The sequence below is a fragment of the Cataglyphis hispanica genome, chromosome 22, assembly GCF_021464435.1.
Source record: "Cataglyphis hispanica isolate Lineage 1 chromosome 22, ULB_Chis1_1.0, whole genome shotgun sequence".
Classification (NCBI taxonomy): domain Eukaryota; kingdom Metazoa; phylum Arthropoda; class Insecta; order Hymenoptera; family Formicidae; genus Cataglyphis; species Cataglyphis hispanica.
Genome location: NC_065975.1, coordinates 2,725,155 through 2,749,837, shown reverse-complemented (window position 1 = coordinate 2,749,837; position 24,683 = coordinate 2,725,155). Strand labels below are relative to the sequence as shown.

Below are 24,683 nucleotides of genomic sequence, written 5' to 3'. Positions count from 1 at the left end.
AACAAAAATAATATTTATTAAGCATATTTTAAACCTTTTACAAACATATGTTTATGTAAAATAATATAATGATTAATCATATAATAGAAACTTCGATGTGTGTATATGCAGAAGAGTTATAAATACATATATTATACATGCATCTATCGTATATAGAGCGAAAGAATCATGCAAGAAAATGCGTATATGACTCGGGTCAATTATAATCATTAATGATAAAAATAACTGTTGTTCTTAATTGAACGAATTAAAATTTTTTTTATGGCGATAAAAATTGCAATAAAAAAATTACAAATTTTTCTAATAAACACAACTAATAATAAAATTGAAATACTGGTATTAAGTGCCAATACTGAATTAAATTTTTTCACAAAACTTATTGCTTTTCATATATTAATGCAATTTACATTTTAATTAATTTATTACAAAATTGATAATAAAATAATCTTCTGTATAAGACATATTGCAATGTGTATGTGTATGTGAATGTCATTTATCCAAATTATTTCAAGACGTAACGATGAAATATTTTATTATCTCACGTTTATATAATGTTACAAAGGGTGTAGTTAACAAAGGGATTCATAGAATTTAATCAAGCAATCGTATTCTCCTTCCACCTGAGCTCAAAAAAAAAAAAAGAATTAGCATTTTAGCAAAGTTAGCATTTTATTTTATTTTTACATCGCAATTTGATTAAAGCCATTTCTGACTGCAATTTCATTTCCGATTATCTATAAAGCCAGTACGAGAACAGCACGAAACGCATGCAAAGATGCGCAGCTCTGATAAATCTATAAGATAAGACGGATCCGTATATCCATGCCGAACATAATAGTAGCTCAGGTATAGGTGCTACGCAGGTGCTATAAAAGCGCGATTCGGGTACGTTGAGGCTGTTAGTACACGTGTAACAATTAGACGAACAATTTCCTTTAACCGCGATAGGGTATTCATCACAATCTATCAAATAATATTTTTAACATACTAATATATACAGGCATATCAATTTACATCTGATATACATATATTTAAAAATTTCGGAGATTTAAAAAAATTGTGTCTATTAATCTTTCCATAGAAATTTGATATTTCAAAAATTAAAAAAGAAATTGAAACTTGATAATTATAAGAAATTATAAAATTAATATTTATAAATTATTTAATCTTTTAATTTTAATTTTAATTTATATAACATTAACATTTTTGAGAACTATAAATCTTTAAGTGAGAAGAATATCGAACGCGGATAACTGAGGAAATCGATTTATAAACTGCTTTCAAAATACCGGGAAAATACAGGAATATATCTATTGGATTTTAATAAGAAATTTTTAGCAACGATTAACAAATATAATAAGATAAACGGTGTAATAATTAATTTAGAAAAAATTTTGTGTTTTCTATACTTTTTTTAAGTCACCCTGTGTAGGGTACTGTTCGCGCGGTGTGCTGAGTCAGTTTGGGGGTGTTAGTTAGGGTTATTATTTCTAGCCGCACGTCTGACGGCAGTCTGTCAGTTATCGCAAGTCAATGAGAGAGTACAAATAACAAGGTGAACCTTCGTAAATATAATATTCGATGTGAATTGATTAAATATTGGGAATTTAAACGAATATAAAAGTATGAACATAAGTGTTTAATATAAATTACATTAATATCAACGTGATTTTAATATGATACATTAATATGTTACATTTTGCAAAATATGAATTATTATTTTTAAAAAATTTTATTTTATACTATGTGCGTTTATAAACTATATATACATATATGTATATATATAATATTTTAATTAACAATGCGCTTAGAATTAAAAAATAGTAACATAAAATATATTAAAATGTTTTAATTAAAATATTTAAAATTATTGTAGAAAAGAATGTTTTCTAAATCAATTATAGAAAAATATATAAAAAGGTTTTATAAATTTTTTAATATTATGACATTCTTTCCATATTGATTATAAAATAATAAATTTATGTAGTAAAAAAATAATTCCAATAACCAATTTTTGAGAGATCTAGTTCTCCAACTATAACAGACACACTTAAATCATCGGCATCTTTTGAAGATTACAAAATACAGAGCTTCGTGTTTAAATTATTATGTACAGACATTGTAAAAATTGGTATTTATTGTCAAAGAATCATCCGGAGAAAACAAACACGTTATTTTTCCCTGCATTCTGTCTCTCAGTTCTCGACGGAGAAAATGAGAAAGTGTGAGAGTATACACTACTGCAAACGAATTAACGCGTGTTTATGGAAGACATACCGGTTAAAGAATAATTATCTCATGGAAACAAATGACATTTTATGGAATGTCAAACTGCGTCTAAACTCAATCTATGGATCATAAATTTCACGATTAAACAGAAGATTATACATATATATACATACATATATATATATATATATATATATATATATATATATATATATATATTTCCTGAAGAAATGTTTCGGCAAACAAACTCAACGTCTTATTATTGCTAATATAAGATAAGATACGATAATGTTTAACAGCGATTTGTTTGTGTATATTTATTAGTGATTTTTAAAACAGTGAGCCGTTCACGTTTAAATTTGAATTTTATATGAGAAAACGAAAGTATTATATACGATCGAGAAATGACAGAATCCACGTCCGACGTGCCAGAGGAGAAGGAAGCCGCAAACACGACACCCATCTGCGGGAAGCACTGTAGGGAGATGCGCAAGGACAAGTTACCCCCTTATCTTCGAGACAGAGGTATGTCGTATTTTTAGACTCTAGGAAAAAAATATGCAAGGCAAAAAACCTTTCAATTTAATATATTATAATTGTCAATTTTATAAAGTAAAGAGACAACCACTATTATACTCAAAACCGTAATAATTTTGTTAAATACATAATTTATATTTAAAATCAAAAGTATTAATCGAAGATAGAGATATTTTGCTTTTTTTTTCTTTCTGTCAATATATATTACATTAAAATTAAAAATTAATATATTTTAATATTAGATAAATGTCATTATATTCTCAATAATTGCACACAAAAATGTTAAAATCATTGAATAAAAATTCAAGTAAATTTGAAAAAAATAATCAATTATAAAAAAAAACAACGCAGTTTAAAAATAATAATTTTTCTTAATTTTTTAACAATACTTTTTTATTCACATTTTATTCTAAAAGCTCTCAATCGAGTATCGCGCATGCATGCTTTGCACTAAAACTTTAGCTCTCCCTCGTTTTAGCCTGAGCTTGTTTTCTTCGTGAAGAAAACAGCTTAACCGAGGTAAGGGTTACAAATATAGGTATAACTCTATAGAGCAACATATAAGAGAGCATGTACACTGCAGGAGCGTGAACGCTCGATTAGATCGATAGGTAAACCTTCTCGAGAGGCACCTTGCGAATGTAAATTAGGGGTGCGATATATTGCCATGTGTGTGTTTGTGTGTGTGTATGCAATCGCCGAATGCAGATGGTCGTTCCGGCGCGAATTCGTAATACGATATCTTGATTGCACGCGAACACGCGATCTCTTTTGAACTACGAAGTAGTGGAAAGGCCGCGCCGAATGATACATACATCTCCACCGTCTGAAAATGACCGAATTATGACGGCTTCCGTTGCCATCATCTTGAAACTCAATTGGTCTACGTGTTTTTTTTTTTTACAGCTATACTTCTAAAATCGAGGGCTTATAAGATCAAGGCATTTTTGCATCAACCATATTATATTTGCATGAGATGAACTTTTATCTTGGCAGGTCTTAAGAAAGAGGATTCTAAAATTTGCTCTGTTATCAGAAGAAATAGTATCATCTGAATAAAAAAATAATTTACATAAATCTTAATCTTTATCAAACATATTAAAATGAAGATTTAATTAATATATTAAAAAAAGGAATACAGAATACATATAAAAAAAATGAGAGATACACATAAAAAAATAAGATAAAAATTTAAAATATTAAACTGTAATATTTTTAAAAAATATAAATGCAGAGAAGAAATGTAGTTTCATTTATGTTCTTTATTTTTCTAGAATACGCATAAAATTTCTTGTTGCTAAATATAAAGAATTTTTTTAGAAATTATTTTTATTTTAGATATTGCTATGATTAAAACATAATGAAATTTCTATCTTCTCTACAAATTATTATTTTTAATAATGTAAATAAATGCAAAATGACAATTACGTTTTTATTTCAGCCGGAGATTCAAACTTTATCTGAAAGCATTAAAAGCAGATTAAATAATTGGTTTGATTGAAAACCTTGTACGATTCACATTTTCATGTCTGTTTATTAGTTTTCAAACGCATCAAGGCCTCTTCGTAACAAATCAAATCATACGAGCTATTCTAAGAACCTTGCCCCCTGATTTGGCCTCTGTATGCCGCTCGACGTTACACGCGACATGCACGCAAGAAGTTTAGAAGCTTGAGCACATTTATTATTCTGCGCTTGTGTATAAACAGCATCGCGTTAAACTTCATCGTCTTCTAAAGCATTTGCCATATAACACAGAAACACACGTAACATAAAAATCTAGGTAATTTGCAACCAACCACATGCAATGGCATGACTAACGTCTTTTCTTACTTTTTATCAGCCATCCCGCAGAGAAACTTAAAGGGTTCTTGACCCTTTCTTGATCTTGAACACACTTCGTGTGTTCAAGATCATTTTAATAGAAATTTTTCTTATTTTTCCTTTCGTTTTGTCTTTATTTTTCTATACTTTTTTCTTCTTATTTTTAGTTTCTTCTTTCTTTATTTTTTATTTTTTTCATTATTCTCTTAATTTTATTCTTTCTTTTTTCCTTTTAGTTATTTTATCCTTTAGTTTTTTTTATCTAAATTTGCCTTCTTTTTTGACAGAGATGTTTAGATGTTTTAGTAGTATCAAAGCACGAGTAAACATACGTGCATTCAAATTCCAGTTCCAAAATGCAATATGGCAAATAGACATTAGTAGGGCATGTCTATCGCTTTCATCCGGCGTGTCTTCTCTTTCGGATCATTTAAATTGACACCTTTCGTGCGCGACTGTCCCAACGCCCCGCCGCGACGTATTTCGCGAAATGCCTGCACGCATAAGCGCCGCATACCAAGCCCTATATAAAGGAACGTGCGGATTTCAGCACAATCTCAATTGATATCTCGGGGGACGTGGTACCACGTCGGGTATCAATTGGTCGCGGAGACATTCTGAAAGTCGCCTTCGTTTGGAATCAATTTTTTAACGCCGTGCCATCACAGATATCGCGAATAAACGTAGACGAGTTATGATTAACAAGATAATTAAGTTTTTAATTGCACAAGAAAAGAGATAGAAAGTTATTTGTGTTGAATATTATTTGAAAAGTAATAGTACAGATATGAAAAAGTGGCATACGAAAAATTTATATTATTAGTCTTGAAGAGATTTATAAATAAAAAGGGTTGATGCAACTCAGCTTATATTAATATTTCGGTACCCTTAATATATCGTAGCATTAAGGACATTTTGAAGATGTTGCTATCGACTCGAGCAGCCCGATGGGCTGCTCTCATGGCCGAACTAGACGAACTCTACCCAGGTGTTAAAGAACGTTTAATTTTAAGTTTTAATTTTAATTTTAATTTTAATTTTGTTTTATTTCTTAAATACAAATATTTTCTGATCTGTTTCAGAAAGAATACTCTATCCACGTAACACGAGAACTCTGCCAAAAATACCGGTGGTTGGCGGGCAACCTATCGAAGAAGAAACATGCATGGTAACCGTAAAAATATATTATTTTTGTTATATAAAAAATAAAGAGATAAAGAAGAAAAAAGGACACAATAAAATCTTACGAATAATACTTATCAAAATCTCTTCATTTATATAAAAACTTAATTTATATAAATTAATTTACAAAAATTAATTTACACAAAAAATTCTATTTTTATAATTTATACGCTCTATAATCATTGTATTAAGAATTTATTTCTATTGCAGGCTTTAAGAACGTTAGTCTTCGGTTCCTGCGCGAGCCCACCTAAAATTGAATGGACAAGGACCGGGTTAACTTTACGACCATATGGTCAGAGTTTGGCATTTGGATTAAGAACTCCTAGGAACACAACGAGAGGTCTCGTCACCGCAGTACAAGCTATCATGTTAAAGCACTTTTTGTTCAAGCGCGATAAACAAGATTTACACGCAGGATCCGAAGCGTAAGTAGACATTTTCAGAGACATCACATATGTTATGTAATTATCATATTAGCAAGTATAATTTTATATCACGGAATGTTATGCCAAATAATTTTTTTATGTCTATATATATTTATTTATTATATTATATATATTTATTTATTTATAATTTAATTATAAAAATTATGAAAAGAATTATCTTATATATAAACTTTGTTGTATAATGTAAGATACATTAGAATAAAAAATATGACAGTATTATTAGACAAACCTATACAATTAAAATTCTCGTATATATAAAATCGTAATAATTCAATTTTAAAAAGAATTTCTTTTGATCGCAGTTTATTGAAACCTTCGTACGAACGACAGATCGATGTATTGACTTCCGCGATATCGGAGATCATTTGGCGTTGCGCTGATGGTTTTTCCGTTTCCACGTGCGCAAATGTTGTCAGTGCCAACACCGTGCCAAAGGCCGTGGTGGTTTTACCACAGGACACACCATATCTTCAACATAGTGTACAGTATTTTCAAGATGGATTGACAGAAACGGTATATCTTCTCTTTTTTACGATCTTTTATGCCAATAATTAATTAAAATTTCTCATAAATAATCAGAAAAATTGTATATAACTTATAATTTAATAAATTTGTCAATCATCAATTTAAATATTTTTAATTATTTTATTTTATAAATAGGACACTTTTTACATTAAATTAATGACAATAAAAAATTTAAGCTTATACTTAATTTAAAATATAATTGAGAAAGTAATAAAATTAATATTCTCAATTAATGAAACAATTTTATAATGCACTAGTGCATTTATCCTACCGTATAAAGGAGTGAAATCTATGCTTTCTCATACAATTAATGTGCGAGAAAATAGCGTTTTCAATTAAATTATTTACGCTGGTATTTCGCCAAGTATGTTAAGAATATTCTCAAGTTTGCGTGACCGATATGTCTTTGGAATTGAGTAGTTAAGAATTTATTTTTTATTATATTTATATCAGATCCAAGTACATATTCGTTGAAAAATTACTTTGTACTCTAGCTACAGCTCTTCGAATTCAATTCTTTGGAGGATTTGGAGATATTTATCAAGAGATACTTATACCTAGTGAGTATGCGCTATAGGAAACATTAAAGAATACTTGGCGCATTAAATGTTAGACAATAAAGAAATTATACCTCAAGCTCAAATCTTAGTAAATTTATAAATCTATCTTCTAAATTTTTTTTTTTTTTTTATCAAATAGACCGTCAATTTTTTTTGTAATAAAATATGTGATTAGTTGTTTAAAATAAATTTATTATATAATTATTTAAAATAAATTAAGATTTTTTATTATAAAAATATCTTTATTTAGATATATTTTACTTTAAGTTTCATGACGAAGGCGGACCTGGTGCAACGTTACTTTTATACAGCGCAATGCTCTCGAGAGGCCTCTCAAAGTAAGACATTTCTTTCTTAATTTTTCTTATTGCTATCATTTGATTTCAGTTTAAAAATAAATAAAAGTTACTTTAATTGAACAATTACATACACGTTATTTCTATTAATGTATTTACATATTTAATCACACAGAGTACAGAATGATTTGGAAGATTCAAAGGCATCGATTCTTGGTGGATGTCCAGAAGAAGGCCCGATCAGTATCGTTATCTTTATTTTAACTGGTCGTGCTTCACCACATGTCCATAATGGAGTACTTCACGTTGGCGATGAAAATACATATGTAAGCCTATTATTTTATTAATTTAATCCTTTAGCACATTCAAGAAAAATATTTATAATTACATTTTATAATTACATTGTCTGTGACAATGCTATTAATTTGAAATAAGGCCGTACCACAATGGGGCGTTCTTACGAGAAGTGAAGTGGGATTTTTAATACACGAAGGCGATGGTAATATAAGCAAACAACCGGGTTCGCGTTTGAAGACACCCAGTCTACCGATATGGGTGACTCTCTGCCTCGGTCATCACGGTGTGCTCTTCAATACGAATCGCGAGTTACTGAGAAATTATCACGCAGAACGACGGTAATATATTTTACATATTTAATTTATTTTGCTTTATTTATTTCTTAATTTTTTATTTTATTAGATAACACGTGATCATCTCTAAATTTCTATATAAAATGTAAAAAAAATTATATGTCATTTAAATAAATGTAAGAAATATTAATTGTATGTTGAAAGGATAGTCGAGAGATAGAGTCCACTTTTAAACATTTAAACAAAAAAATATGTAAATAGTATGCCTCCCACTTCTCCTCGAAAACCCAAAGAAATATTACCTATTCTGTACGTGTTAAAGTTTCGAGGTCCAATATTTTACCTGCGGTGGCAGTCACGCTACGTTGACGGTAGATACCAGGGCAAACGAAACTTGCGGAGTATCAGACGCTGCAACAATGGAAGCAGCTGATATCGCAGCAACGCCTTTGGAGAAGCTCATTCGATCCAAGTTAGTACATACATATATGTTATATAAAAATTAAATAAAAATTAATTATTTTTAAAAATAAATTTTTTACTCTCTCTCTTCGCAGTTCTCTCTTCGAAACTTTTACATTTGACTCTATACGAATTAAAGAAAACATAAACTACTTTGATAAATAATTTCATCATTGTATAACATACCTGATTGCGTGACACTTAAAACTTAATGTACAATAGGACGTAGTTTAACTTACAAAATTTCTCATTTCCTCTATTAGCTTTTTCCTATAAAAGAGAAAGATCTAAAAGCACTATTGTCTCTTCTCAATTACGAAATAATCGGGCGATATCTGTGAAATCACTCGAGCGTTACCTTGAGCAACGTAGAATTCAAGGTACCTTCTCTTTCATTTATTGTTTCACGCTGCATTAAAGATGGCAGGATGCTCTCATACAATGGAACGGAACACCGGTGATGTGAAGGAATACGAAAAAATGACGATTTGTGTTAAGCTGTGTAATTCGTGATGCTAATCGAGCACTCATCGATCGCTGCGTGCGCTTAATCGCAACCAAATGCTTCTTATTATTGAGAATTAATATTTAAGTACAAGTAGATATTATTTGCATTGCAATGTAATTTTGCGTACGATAAGATCAATCTTTGACGCTTTCTTAGATAGTATGATAGATATTTGACGATCTGTCTGTATGTGTCTCGAAAAGCATGTTATTTATTAAAATATATAAATTGTCAATAAATGATCGTTGACATGATAAAATCCCATTCAGTAATTGAGTTAATAATATATTGAAACTCTATCACATTAGAGAGATGACATATTTTGACAACTTCTTTGTCGAACATGCATGTGTTACTTTTATCAATAAAGTATAAAATATAAAAATTATATATCAAACAAAAGTATTAAAAATAATTCAAATCACTTGAATAAAAATATATGTATATAATGATATAAGTCTAAAATCACGTAAATTCTCTACTAGTCGTCCTTATAGATAGATCGTATTCTAATAAATACTCATTTAATCAGTGATTAACAAACTCTTATCAAAGTTACCACGCGATCGCGTGGGAAACGATACGTCTTCTTTGATTTTCATGCACGCAATATGTATCGATGCACTTACTGGATGGACATATTATGTGAAAATCGCCAAAAGAAATTTCAGTTTTATTTTAATGTGTTGTGATTTTCGATAAAAATCCAAAATGCAAAACATTTTTATAGAAAAATATCAATACAGTAAGTATATTATTTTATATAAATATTCTAGTACTTAAGAAAAATTATTGCAAAATTATTGAACAAAAATTATGAAAAAATTATATATAAATATAATTTTAAAACGTTTTTTAATAACAAATAAAGACAAGCAAAAACGCAAAAAAGATGTGTATGATAATAAAAAGATAAAAAGAATGAAAATATTTGTAACAATCAGACATGATGTTTCACGAAATCAAATAATCTATTTCAAATCAAATAATAAATCTCGATTTGCGTTATAATAGTCAAGCATTTGAAGACATTTACAATGATTGAGCACTTACAAAAATATTTGATAAATTGCTTGGTGATCGTCAACGGTGATGGACGCACCGTTAGCAAGTCATTCTGCGTAAATCGCGCACAATAATAGAAACTGGTTCAAAGTGGAAAGGATTTAAGACGGGCCGATGTTTATTAACTGCAAGCACCGTGCATAATAAAAGTAATTTTCCCAACGAGGGGGGAGAAACAAGAGGAGGAACGAGGTATGCCTTCAATTTCACAGACCGATGATCCGTGAAAGACATGTCGCGATGCCATAAACGAAACGCGCCGCAGGGTCTCGTTCTACTTGCCATCGACCATTTCTCACGACATTAAATCGCAGCCTGTCAAAAGGAACGTGACATTTGACTGCATACTTTGCCGAAAAAAATTGTGTAATCATGTAATCTTTACTCGTTATTCGCTGTTGCTTGAGTATGCTTGAGTATGCGGTTCTCGGTATTCACAATTTTGTGTTACTTATGTTATTAAAAAATATTTATTAAGAGATATTAAGAGAATATTTTTATTAAGAGATTAAGAAGGAAAAATATTAAAATGAAAGATGTTATAATATTGTGAGAAAGTCTTAATTTAAATTATTATTAGTAAAATTATTAGCTTCTATTAGAGACGTCTTGTAATTGTTTACAATTCATATTTTTCAAATTAAATATGTATCAAATTTATTGTCATTACCATATTATTAAATTGAAATTATTAGTTTTATTCTTTTCTAATCTTTCAAACAAAGAAAATTCTTTTTTTTCTCTCTCTCCTCGGCTTATATAAATTAATTCTTGTCTTTCATTATTAAATTTGATAATTTTTATTATCTATTTTTTTCTCATATAAATACTTAAAAATTTTTTATTTCTCGAGAGAAATGAAAAAACTTGAAGACCGGAAATACTCGCGCTCCCATGCTCCGGGAAGGTCGACGCAAGTCCCTGTAGGGCTCCGAAGATAGGGGTCAGTTATGTGTGCACTCGTTTGAATACATATACGCATACGCATCGCGTTCGTTCCCCCATCGTATATGAAAGCAAACACCTGTTCGCGGTGCGATTCAGGTGGACGTTTCTGTTGGCCGCCGCTGGTCCCCTCTTTCTGACACAATAGGGAGCCAGCCGACTTCCCGAGTGCCGCTCCGGTCGCTTTGCTCGACGGCTACGTTTTATAGTAAAAAGTTCCACAGCCCTACAGCGCGTCGTAGTCGTAGCCGAGTTTGATACGAGATAGATCCAGGTCGATCACGGTAGCGCACGGAGTGTGTGTAAAGTGCAACGTATATATAGTAAAACTAGTGCAGGAAGACAAAACAGCTAAGATAAATAAATAAAAGGAGAATTTTGGAAATCTCTAAATAGAAAATAAAAAAAAATCTACAATCGCGTTTCTAGAATCTAGAAAATGATTCAGCACATTGAAAAAATATGAAGATGTCACAAAGAAAGAAAGAAATCGTCAACAAGAAATTTAAATAAATTTTTATGGATTTCTTTCAAGAGAGAGTATAAAACTGTCGTGTTCTTTTATTAAAGAATTTCAATTGAAGAAAGATTAATCGGGAGATATTATTGTGGAGATATAAAATTTGAAAAATTTATTCTTATATTTGTTATGTATGTAAAGAAAGGAGAGAGTTAAAAGAAGTAACTGGTCGCACGATAAAATCGATCGATAAGGGCTATTGTAGGGTGTAATTCGTGAGCTCTTTGTGCTTTTCGTTAGGGGCGGTGACTAATCAAGTGCGTGGTGGATCGAGAGAAAATTAATACTCCATGGGATTTACGTTATTAAGAACTTTAATGAAGAACTAGTGGAATTGAAAGAGATAAATGGGCGACGTGTTTCTTTCGAGTGCATTTTGTGGTAAGTATCATTTATTTATTATCACAATATTTAATTTAATTTTAAAATATTGATATTTTAAAGCACTATAACAGTTAATAATTAAATTAATAATTAAATGCAAAATTTATAATATTTATTAATTATAAATTTTTTATTTTCTTTTTTTTTTGTATAATATCATTATCAAAATGTTTTATTATTTAAAAGTACATTTAAAGAGAAAAGATAAAATAACCAAATTAATTATTATAGAATTAAATTATAATTAAAAAATATAAAAATATAAAAACAATAAAAATTGTTAAAATTTAAAATCAATAATAACTTCTGCTTTTATTTATATTACAAAATTTAATTTAAAAAAATATAATATAATGTGTTTAAGCACGATTATATAATAATAATAAAATAATTAAATATCATCTTATATACTGTAGAATAAAGTCACGATTATTCTTCGAACAATAAAATAATTAATCATAAACTTTGATCTAAATAAGAGATCAGCACGAAAATATAAATCATTAAAGCTGTCAATATCCGACCAATGTTTTTATACAGTTATCTGCTGGAGCCGAGACCGAAGGCCTTTACGCCGGTTGCCCATCACGCGTTGCGTTTCAATTTACGGTCCGTGAATTTAAGCAGTATCGCGGCCCACATATAGTTGAAGTATCAGTTAATATCTTCTTTATAAATATAAATTTAATTTATTTGCCTAAGCAATTTTGCAAAGATTTTTTTACATTAGGTTTTTTCTTCTTTATAGCCTTTCATTATATTTAATTCACATCTTTTATTTCAAAGATATAAAGATAGAAATTAAATTAATAAAAGAAATATAATTAATATTTGTATTTAAACAACAGAATTCTTCTGTTAAAATACTAAACTTATCTATTTGCTATCAAATACCATGAATGGCAAAATGTAAAAATAAATGTTAGTCGGCCGCACTTTCTCATATTAACAAGCTTGAAGAAATTTACTTCCGTTTTTGCCATTCAATTGTAAAAAGAAACGTTACGTCGTGTAATTTCAATACCTTAAGCGCCAGAAAGGATCGCCAATTTTTCGATGCAACGTCGCTAAAAAGATACATTAGTTGCACGAAGGCGACAGTGCGAGGTGTCAAGAGTTGTCTCCGGCGATAAATCGCACGAGTCACTCTAATCCTGATGACGCGCAGTCCTACATAGCCGTAGTTCCACGTAATAAAGGAGTTTCTCTGCATGCTTTCTAACCACGCGTTATGCTCGTGCTACAGACACGTTTCGTCGTCGTACCAGGTGGTCGTTTGTTCATCGCTTATGTTTTTGCTCGTCTGCTAACCTGATGACAAACTTGACGTTACTTCCACGTTACTAGTAAATTGTTACGTTTAACGACATGTCTTTGCGTCATCTTGTTGAGCACTAAAACATATGTTAAATGAACAATGCTTATAAACCAAAACAATGCTTATAAAATTGTTATTTTTAAAAGACGCTATTATTATATATAAAGTATAATTATTATATTTTTTTATTCCGTATCATTCTTCTTCAAAAGAAATTAACAAGTCTACAAAATATTTACAAAAAAGTATAAATAAAAAATATTCTAAAGTTTTGACATATACTTTCAGTTTCATGAATCTTGTTCCAATCAAGTTTACAGAACTTTGTAATAAAATTTTTATCTTGTATTGCTCTCTTTTGCCAAACTTATTATTTTCCAATAATCTTTAATATACAAAATTTTGACAATTTACTAATTATTTTGTCTGTCAAAAATTAATTAAAAAATTTGATGATATAAGAAATTTTATAATTTTTTATTTTTACCTTATTTTGTTTAATTATGAAAGAGAATTAAATCTCATTCATTAAAAATGAAAAGACGGGAAAGTCTATATTAAGTATACAGAAGAAAAGAAAGAAACTAGAAATACTGGAAAATTATGTAATAAAAAAATGACAGTAATTATATTTTATGTACAAATTGCGTTACATAAAACCTTTGCACGTATTAATGAAAAATAAATCTTAAATAGCAAATATGCATGTTAAATAAATTTGTGAAAAATAATTTAATTACGTAATAATTATCGTAAATAATATATCAAATTTTATTGAAATTTCCAGATAAAATATTTGATATTAATCTCTTTTAATAATATTAAAAAACGTAGCGATAAGCAAATTATAATTAAAAACTTTGCAAATTTTATAATTTTTGCAAGTACCTTTATTCATATCTCACGCAAGATCTCTTTTTGCGAGAAATAAAAATTTTTCGACGCGCCGAAAAAATCAATAAAAATTTTATAATAATTCCGAGAAAGCAGATATAGGATGCAGGAACGTAGAAAATGTTATTTCCGCGAATATGAATTAAATATCTTCTAAGACACTTCATTCCCACGGTGCGCGAGAAGATTAAGAAGAGCTCAATTACGCAAACTTGAATTTCTCACCATCCTTTTCGTTCCCCGTCATTGATCTCCTTTTTTTTTTACAGATGTACCGATCGACGGAATCGATGGACGATGATCTTGAATTGCCATGGGACGAAACGTATTGAAGATCTTGCTGCTCCTCTGCTGCATGCTGCGACCGCATGTCGGACAATGTAGGTCTTTTTGCATCAATTTCTTTCTCTACATATTTTTGTCTCTCTTCTCATATTAATGAAAAACAATAAAGCAAAATATATAATGCTTTATATAATGCTTTAAAAAAAATATATCACATATTTCAGAATTTTTCAGATTATTTTTCAAGATTATTAAAAAAAGTATTTATATTTAATTTATAAAATCTTGTCTCTCTCTTTGAAAATATTATATAATCTTTAATATTTATAACATGTATAATAAAAAATTATATATTCAAAATGAATAAAATATAATTTAGAATTAAATGAATAGAATAGAATTTAGAATTAAATGGAATTTAAACATGTATGTACTTATTTTGCTTTCTCTTCTATTAAATTTTTAAGATCTATTTTCACCTGAACTATTAGTGAACAAATTACTTTTTTATGCATGAACCGGAATGTAATTTATATTTGCGTTAGTCGCACGTTCGCGGATGTTTTTGTGCACGATCGAACGACGCTCGACTTTTGGTCCTCGTTTATGCCAGGAAAGAAGTTTGCGAAAGGCAGCGCCGTAACGCTGCGTCGCCGATGATACGCCATGAGTTCGCGACCGGAATTCCGCTCCAGGGAAGCGCGTATATCTACCCTCTCGCACACGCGTTAAACAGCCCACGCGTATTCGTCTACGCATCCTTTCAGCGTCCGAATTTCCGTCAATCAATCGGGAAGAACGAATGATCATTGAATGACATCATGTCTAATCAAACTTTGTCGAATGAATTTCACAATCGAATGTTGAAAATGTACAATAACTTCTTTTCCTACTAAAAAAAATTACCTTCTTCCCGATTACGACACAATTCCACTGCAATAATATGAAAATATCCAATTATTCTCATAATATAAATTCATGGAATCGCTTGCCAATTCTGTTCTCTTTGATTTTATCTTATTATTTTTGTTCATTATATATACGCTCGTTATTGAGATAATAAAAAAAAAAAAACATGGAAAAGCTTTGTACCGCAAAGTATTAAATCGTTGCTGATGTTTCGCTCTTTGAAAGATTACGTATGATTATAATAATCGATAAATTATGCATAAACTGAGATTGGAGGTCTCTGACGAGGATAACTGTGACAGCTAAACGAGGCGCAAAAGCGGTTGTCATGATTTATGTTGGCATTAGAACAACTAAAGCTGTTGTTAGACACAAATAGCTCCGCTGCCTCTTTATGCATTTTATCCAACGTCCTTTACCCGGTTATTATGGGAATAATACTAGCACTAACATATAATGAAAAATAAATATATTTATTCCATTATTGTACCAACTATATGACAGATCTTATACTTTTTATTTTATATTAACTTTTATTAATAAAAAAATTAAATTATGTATTTTCTAAAATAAATAATTTAAAAAAAAAATATTATGCAGTTAATTAAATTGACACAAAAGCTTTGACTTTTTTGCAAAATAAAAATTTATATATATATATATTTATATTTTAGAAGGATTTCAAAAGTATATCTCTACATACATAATTTTATTTCTAAACAATTTTAGTTCAAAATAATATTTATATCTTTAGTAATTTGGAAAAGTGCTCTCGCTTTTCTACTACGCTCTAGATTACAAAGTTACGTTATGTTTACGGTAAACTTAACTGCATTACGATGCAATGTTTCTGGAATGCATGAATTTGTGCAGGATCGTTTGAAGTCATCGTTAAGACATCCGCAATTAATAATTGGACAATGAGTGTTACGAGCAAATGTATATGCACACTAATAGCATAAGTATTATTACAGTATACTTGTTATCTACAATTACAAGTAACGATAAAATTATTTTCTTGCATATCATTTGCGTTTAAAAAGACAAAAATGATTGCTTTCTTGCCATCAAGAATTTTATAAAATAGACATTGCACGATGCTTACTTTACGTAGTTTTAGAAATAATAAGACAACATAAATAAATACTCAGTAATTATTTAAAATTAATGAAATATATATCTAAAAAAAAAGAAAATGTCTCTCTCTCTCTCTCTCTCTCTCTCTCTATGTATATGTATACATATATTATACATATATCTTTATTGAATTTTTAAATTTAGTTTCTCAGCATTTATTAGAATATTAACATAATTATATGTTGACGTAAATTATATAATTTTTTTATTGAATATGTTTTATATATTTATCAGTGGTCAGCGCGATTGTATTCGCGCATTAATCTTAAATACCGTTAAAACGAAGATTCAGATGGAGTTTCTCATAAGATCATTGTCCCACGATCCTTTCACATCCTTTCTGCATCCAAACTTGTGTAGCTATTGAATTTGTACAACCCATTGAAAACCGGTTATCCGATTTTGACAGGAAATTGCAGCAACCCCAAAGCCACTCATTGAAAGCCCGTTATCCGATTTTATATATATTTATTGCTAGCAATTATTTTCTCGAATGATATTCGTTTTTTTGTGATACAATTTTTCTTCAGAATAATACACTCAAAAATTCAAATAATGATATACTTTTTTTATAAAGTTCAAATATTGTTTGATTAATATGTATCTGTTTTAATTTTGTATGATCCTAACAAGTGTCTTTCTTTAAATATTATATTATTCAGAATTATATTATCAATATAATATAATTTTTTAAAATGTCGTATGTTTTAAGAAACAAAATTTTTATTTTTTATTTATAATAAATGTATATATACTTATTGTTTTTTACAATAAATATATAATCTATAATTTAAATTTAAATTTGCAATATTTCTATTGACGATAGGATAATTCCTTTTCCTTTCTGTTCATTCTAAAAACCCAAACTTTTACTTATAGTAATAATTAATTTCTGGTTTACATCGTACAAACTACGTACATTATTTCATAATGCGTGCCAACAATCGCTCAATTTTTTTTTTTTTTTTTTTGCAGTAATTCAAGACAAGCGATGCTTCCTGGAAAACGGAGCCACTGCGGCGTATCTCTTTGTCAGCGAGGATTTGCCTGTCGGTGGCATCGTGGGGGTCCTTGGGGTAGTGGGTGACCCCGGCCTGCAAGGTGACATCGAATTGAGCTTGCAGGAGCACGACAGCCCCGTCGCATTTTCGTCGTACTCGAAGAACTTGACTCTTATCAGACCGCTCGATAAAGAGGGTATCGAGGGACCAGCAAGTGTCTACATCAATGTTATCTGCGAGAAGAAGCACACTTTAGATCCAGTAAGACGATTCCTCCATCTTTATTGAATGACAGATACTATTTTTGATTTTATTTTTTATTTTTTGCATTATTTATTTAAACAATTGTTTTTCCTTTTTATATTTAAAGGGATTTATCATACGAGTGAACATTCGAGTAACCGACGCGAATGACAATTCACCGCAATTTATAAATGCACCTTATGTGTTGAATATTTCTGAGGTGAGAAGATTTTTTTATTTTAACATTTTAAGATCGCTTTGCCTTTTGTAACGCGACGTGAATATATTAGGTTACTGTTCTTGGTACGAGAGTCTTACAAGGAGTCCGAGCTGTCGATGCTGATCAACCAGGACCGTATTCCACAGTGCAATACGCAGTTTTACCAGGAACTTATTCGGTAAATATTTATAAATATTTATAAATATTATATATCGCAATCTTTTTTATTATTTGTCACGCTATTAATTTATTTCGTTAATAATAATAATATGCTTATTTGTAAAAAATACATTTTAAGGAAGAGAAAGAAAATTAAATAAATAATTTATATTTTCATATACAGGATTATTTTGTTTTCGTAAACGCTTTGGAAGGCACTCTTGTACTAAGGAAATCGCTAGATTACGAGACTCTCACCAATTTTTCCGTTGGTATTCGCGCTCAAGTAAGTTTTTTTATCTATATTATTTCAAAAGATTAAATAAATTAAAATTTATAAACACGTAACATATGATTTTCAAACTTTATTATTATTTTATCAATTTCACAGATCACATTACACAAAAGTAAATATATATTTATTGCATAAAAATTTCTTTTTCTCAAATGGAAAAATGATTTAGATTTGATATGATTAACTTGACAAAATTTCGTAAAAATTGTCCTTTTTATGCAACATGATTTGTAAAATATGTAAAACAATAACAAAATTTCAAATATTGTAAGTGGATCGTGGGTTTAAATAAATCGATTTAAATAAATTGATTTATAATCCTCTCCATGCGTATCGATACGCAACATCGATCAAGAGTAAAAATTAGAAAAGGTCTTGATCGAGAAAGAGAGAGAACAATGTTTTTTGTATTTCTTACGCTTGTAGCCGTACTCCGACAATAAAAACTAAAAGAGTGTTTTCTCTCTTAATCCAATTGTACATATTTGTATAATTGTAAAATAATACTAATTTTGAACTACAATTTAGCTTACAATTAAATCAGCAATGAACTTTGTTTTTATAGGACCAAGGTAGTCCACCACGATCATCGACAACGACGTTATACGTCAATGTTATCGATGCTGACGATCAAAATCCAGCTTTCTTGAATGATCAATACAAGGTTGCTGTACCTCGTCACGTTAAAGGGGTAAGATTGACTTATTTTCTTGTGCTGAAAAGTTCATTTTAGTCAAATTCGATTTTCTTTAATAAAAAATAATTAAAGAATTTATTTTAATTATTATCTTTAATTATGTACAGACACACACACATACTATATACATTATTTTATGTTAAATATGTAAAAGATAAAAAAATAAAAATATATAATGAAAAAGATAAAGAGATGTGAAAAAAAAAATTTAATGAATAAATTTAATTTCTAATTCTTAGAGAAAAACATTAAAAGTGACTCCTGCCGCGATAAAAGCCGTAGATCAAGATGTTGGAATAAATGCACCAGTTCGATATACTATTCAAGGTGGAATTTTACCATTTCTGGATTTAAATCCTGAGATTGCTGAAATCGTCATGATACGATCACTGCAGGATCATGAGCTAATGACATCAGCGACTATCGTTATTAAGGTAAAAGAAATATTGACATTAAATTTATAATTTATCCAAATTCTTGACATATATAAAAATATAATAACAATAAAATATTGTTTGTTAAATAGGCTACTCAAGTGAATAATCCGGATAGATATGCTCTTGCCACAGTTATCGTATCGCGAGAAGATGGCTATGGGGTTGAACCAACAGCAGGTATATTTAAATATATTTTAATTATTTTCTTGAAATTATTTTTTACTGTAGCTTACATATATTTTATTTGTATATAATAAATTATTGCATAATTAATTATTAATTATTATTTTTTAATCGTTAAAATAAATTAGTTTGCAATCAATTCATACACATTATTAAAAAATTACAAATTCAAAATTCATTAATTATGTATTTTTCATATCCAAAATTTAAATTTATTTATACATACAGTATTTGTATGTAAAATAAAAAATCAAAATAATGTAAAGAAAAATAAAAGATCAAGATAATGCTTAATCAAATCTTATTGTCAGTTTGATAACATATCTTAGTCAGATCTCTGTCAGATTAAAATGATTCTTATCTTATACATACTAGGTGGTCGATTACCTGTAAAATTCACGCTGAAGGATTATCAAACGAGTGTACCGGAGGACACGCCGTCCGGAAGCGTCCTTCTAACGGCGGGAGTCAACAAAGCCGATCCTGTAAGTAGTATAAAAATTCGCTTTAACGATAAAAATGCAAGTAAACCGTGATATAGCAGCGTAGTATCTTAGCTTTAAATCCTAGGATTTAAAATTCTGGCTGATGGGTGCGGCCGAGGATGTGGAGAGATTCTCGGTTACTAATTCTGGGGAGTTGATCCTCAAAGGTAATTTGGATTACGAAAGGCGGGTCCAACATAATTTCCTGGTTCACGTCACAGACGGATATCATGTATGTTCTTTTAGCATTTTTAAATTATTTCTTTTATATCATCTTTATATAATATATGCATTTTATATGTACGTAACATATAATATATATATGAATATATTTTTTCAGAATGATACGTCGCGGGTAAACATTACGGTCGAAGACGTGAATGAATGGGAACCTCGATTTCGATATACCCGCTACGAATTTCACGCTCCTTCCGCGAGAGAAGGCTCTGTCGTTGGTAAATTTTCCCTTTGTTGCTTTAAATGTCGATCTTAATTTCTATTTTCCATTACATGATATTTAAAAAGCGCCTAATTTTTTAGGAAGATTGGAAGCAGCTGACGGTGATAGAGGCGACAAAATCAGCTTATCTCTCAGAGGGCAAGATGCTAGGTATAAATTACAATATATATTAAATAAAAGCAATATACATTATATGAAAATTTTATACTTTAAATTTTAAATATAAGACGTTTGATATACTATATAAATTCTAAAAAATAAATACTCCAACTTCTATTCTTTATGAAATATAATTATAATTAATTTTAATATAATATTAATTATTATATAAAAATTCTTTTTCTCAGGTCTTTCGAGATTAGAGACAACGGGGAATTGGTGCTACGATCGCCAAGTTCATTTAACGGAACTGTGGCTCGATTTATGGCGGTGGCTTCCGATACCGGAAAACCATCCAAGTATTTATATATTTTTTTATAATTATTTAATTCAACGTTAATGATCATTTTAGATATTAATCTGTATCTGTTTGCGATTTCTTTAGATACAGTATGATCCCGGTGATCGTACACGTACCAAATAGTGGCTCGTTGCCGATCGCTGCGAGAGCTGCACCCGCTTGGCTCGGTAATAGTGTGCTATTAGTTGCAATCTTCGGTGCAGTTTTGGGTCTCCTTGGAGTCGTCATACTCATTCTCATCCTTTATATTTATAAGCAGTAAGTAAATCTGTCGAATATAAATTCAAACTAATTCACAATTACATGTTAATTAATTATAACGTTGAATAGTAATGTATTTTTTTTTTGTACAAAAATAGCATAAAAAATTAAATCATTCTCACCGTTAAATTATTAAATAATATATCAAATTTTTATACATGTTATTGAGGAGAATTAAATCTCTATTACAGATAAAGTGATATTATGGTTTTGTCGATGCATCTTTGAAAGTCATGTAAATCACATAAAAATTTTTATTAAGTTATATACATATAATAAGAATTTAAAGTATTTTTAATTTTTTTTTTTTTTTAAGCAAAAGACCCAAAAGTGGTGGTTCAGTTAGTTCTGTAGGTACGGGATATCGCGAGAAATCACCGGTTCCCTCAGCTCTAAGCCCGATGCCGCAGGTATTAGGTGCCAATGTTCTTCAGGATGTTATGGAGGGCTCGCGAAATCGATCTCGCGATAACGACAGCAACGAGAATGATAACGATAGCCGTAACGATATCGATAACCCCGTCTTCGGAGAAACGAATGAAAACTCATACGGCGCTACAATTAAAAGTATGTCCTTACAAATATAAATGAGAAAATATGTCGATCAATCTGTCCATTCTTCAACATGTGTTTAGCATAATTTAATACAACTTACTTCATTCATTCATATTTTTTTACATACGATTTTTATGCATATATTAAAATAATAAAAATCAAATTTAGTTGCTAGTAAGTGAGTAAATTTCTCTTCAAAATATTTAATTTCTTTTAAAATTGTTGTAATTCTTCGTAAAATCACATTTTCATCATCAAAAATTTATGACAATTCATTGTTAGTTGTTTTCTCATCTTACGTTATAGGTATAGCATCAGCGAGACAATTACCATTATATGCTAGACATAAAGTGGCACCCGCCCCGAATCCGCCAACTTTATCAGCTACTTCAAATATTCCCAACATTGGCGGGTTAGTGCAAAATATGAATGATTTGAGTGCTAGAACTAATTTAGATGCTGGATCCCATAATTCCTCTAATTATTCGGGAGATCCTCCAGACTCATTGGTGCCAGCGTGGCCTGCTAATTCAGCCTTGCCGAGAATTAAAAAATTGTCCTGGGACGATGATGATAGGGTAATTATCTTGCAAATAAATCGTTACATCCTTTATTTATATCTATAAAAAGATAAATTTCATATTGAATAACAAATTTTAAAAAGTTATAGTGTTAAATTAATTAAACTGTTAAAATTAAAAATTATAAATATATATATATATATTTTTTATATTTAAATATAATTTAAATAGAGAGCAATATTTCTCTCTCCCTCTTGTACTTACTCTTAAATATATTTACAAAAAACGTCTACAGAAGAAATAATTAAATTCAAGTTTACTCGGAGAATGATGCTACTCTAAAAAGAGCAAATAAATAAAGAACAATAGATATAGAAACATTGTTTTCCAGACCGTGGACAGCGTCGAGATCGCAGCGGAAACGCGAACCGGAGACGATCAAGCTGGCAACGAAAGGCTCAATCTCACTGTGTATTTTTAATGATCAATTATTATGTAAATGGGACGATATATCGACAATGGAAGACTGTCGTAAGCGTTGTTTGACAATCTAGTTAAATAAAATTTCGTTAATGTGAATGCTTTAATTCTCTATGAATGAACATCGATGCATCGCAATCCGATGTGATCTTACGCGTATATTCGGTCCACGGAACATCTGTGTTATCCTATATCCTGCGCGGCATAAAATTAACTCGCATCATATAAGAATAGATCATATCCGTTATCTGTTCGATGCGACATCGATTTCCAATTATAAAAAAATAATAAAAATAATAAAAATTAAATAATAAAAATTGCTGGAAGTCAAATAGAGAAATCGTGCAGAGAACACAAAAAAATTTAATTTTGTATATTAAAATAGGAAGGAAAAGAAAGTAAAAAATAACAATGGATCTGATTGAGGCATCCTGTAAATATTGCTAATATTTAGAAAAAGATAATAAAATTTTCTTCTTTTGTAATTATATTATTAATATATAAAAAGAACAATATTAAGAGTGTTAAATAATTCTATTACTACATTTGTAACTTTTATATAATAAAATAATTGTCTGTTTATGCTTATATTATTATCACAAATTTCTAAATCGCGAAATCTTACTTTATCGAGATTATTTGAAGAAATATTCAAAATGGATATAAATATCACAAAGATGACTCGTTAATGTCTAAGAAAATAATTGCAATTTGCATAAATCGCTTAATAATTCGAGAAAGTAATAGTTGATCATATAAATGCTGCTATTATTAAGTGGTCGATAAAGTTATTATGTTTGCACTTTGTTGAAACCGCAGATATTCGAATACATCAAAGAAACTAGGGCAGTAGGTCGATCTTAATAAGAATTTATATAAAGAGTAAACGAATAAATATTCACGTAAGACTTAAAATTTATGAAAATGATTTTCATTAAAGATAATAAAAAATAACGCCAAACATAATATTGGCAAAAATACATCTTGTGGCAAAACTTAATAAATCGATTTTTAAGAATATCATCTTTAATATTTTTTTATTTTATAAATTTTTCATTGTAAGTAAACATTTTGTTTCACAGAAAGATTAATAATAACTTCTATAATATTATGGAAATTGAAAATAATAATAGTTACTTTTATATACAGAATATTTTAAAATTTTTAAATTATTAAATATAACATTAAAAGAAAAGTCAGTAAACCAATTCTGTAGATATTTACAGTAATTTTAATAATTACATTTTTATCATAATGAGAGATATTGTTTTATATTTGCTACTTGTTTTATATTTGCATACTTATTATTAAGCAAAAACATAAATAAATGATTAAATTATTCTATTAATGTGGGTATAATTGACATATTTCGCAATACGTCATTATGCAAAATACACTTATTTCATTGATATTCGGCGAACAAAACTACCGTCATCGGTAGGTCATCGAATCCCATTTGACGATGAGTGGGCTTGCCGAAGAAAGTGACTTGACTTCTAAGGTGGGGAGAAAGTGACCCAGAGAGGTCTGGGCTACGATTCTGGCATCATCATCCAATCATTTCTTCTCAGTCGTTTGTGACAAACGATTGAGTGTAGAATATACTG

The 24,683-nt window shown here is 29.4% G+C and overlaps 2 protein-coding genes across 2 annotated transcripts; both read left to right on the top strand.

Moving 5' to 3' along the window:
- The first annotated feature begins 1,518 nt into the window (after positions 1–1,518).
- Positions 1,519–9,314, top strand: LOC126857670 (inactive ubiquitin carboxyl-terminal hydrolase MINDY-4B). The gene is made up of 11 exons (XM_050607318.1): positions 1,519–1,555; positions 2,569–2,754; positions 5,673–5,758; positions 5,983–6,200; positions 6,524–6,734; positions 7,241–7,306; positions 7,574–7,644; positions 7,778–7,928; positions 8,038–8,237; positions 8,515–8,664; positions 9,075–9,314. Exons 2-11 carry the CDS (start codon positions 2,634–2,636, stop codon positions 9,118–9,120), a joined length of 1,320 nt encoding a protein of 439 aa, XP_050463275.1. The 5' UTR covers positions 1,519–1,555; positions 2,569–2,633; the 3' UTR covers positions 9,121–9,314.
- Positions 9,315–11,419: 2,105 nt separating this feature from the next.
- On the top strand, positions 11,420–24,087 carry LOC126857661 (protocadherin Fat 4). Its single transcript, XM_050607305.1, has 18 exons — positions 11,420–12,073; positions 14,558–14,668; positions 17,595–17,881; positions 17,991–18,083; positions 18,154–18,261; positions 18,427–18,528; positions 19,103–19,228; positions 19,474–19,668; positions 19,761–19,848; positions 20,230–20,339; positions 20,425–20,571; positions 20,680–20,794; positions 20,880–20,949; positions 21,147–21,257; positions 21,344–21,517; positions 21,837–22,087; positions 22,382–22,653; positions 22,988–24,087. The coding sequence occupies exons 2-18, from the start codon at positions 14,602–14,604 to the stop codon at positions 23,075–23,077; spliced, it is 2,406 nt and encodes an 801-aa protein (XP_050463262.1). The 5' UTR covers positions 11,420–12,073; positions 14,558–14,601; the 3' UTR covers positions 23,078–24,087.
- Positions 24,088–24,683: the final 596 nt, after the last annotated feature.

Bases quoted from the DNA above. Each gene is read 5' to 3' on its own strand.
- LOC126857670 (XM_050607318.1), top strand. From the start codon at position 2,634: ATGACAGAATCCACGTCCGACGTGCCAGAGGAGAAGGAAGCCGCAAAC. The intron at 2,755-5,672 runs GTATGTCGTATT...GATCTGTTTCAG, and splicing joins CCCTTATCTTCGAGACAGAG to AAAGAATACTCTATCCACGT. The intron at 6,735-7,240 runs GTATATCTTCTC...TTTGTACTCTAG, and splicing joins AAGATGGATTGACAGAAACG to CTACAGCTCTTCGAATTCAA.
- LOC126857661 (XM_050607305.1), top strand. From the start codon at position 14,602: ATGGGACGAAACGTATTGAAGATCTTGCTGCTCCTCTGCTGCATGCTG. The intron at 18,262-18,426 runs GTAAATATTTAT...TTTCATATACAG, and splicing joins TTTTACCAGGAACTTATTCG to GATTATTTTGTTTTCGTAAA. The intron at 21,258-21,343 runs GTATTTATATAT...CGATTTCTTTAG, and splicing joins GATACCGGAAAACCATCCAA to ATACAGTATGATCCCGGTGA.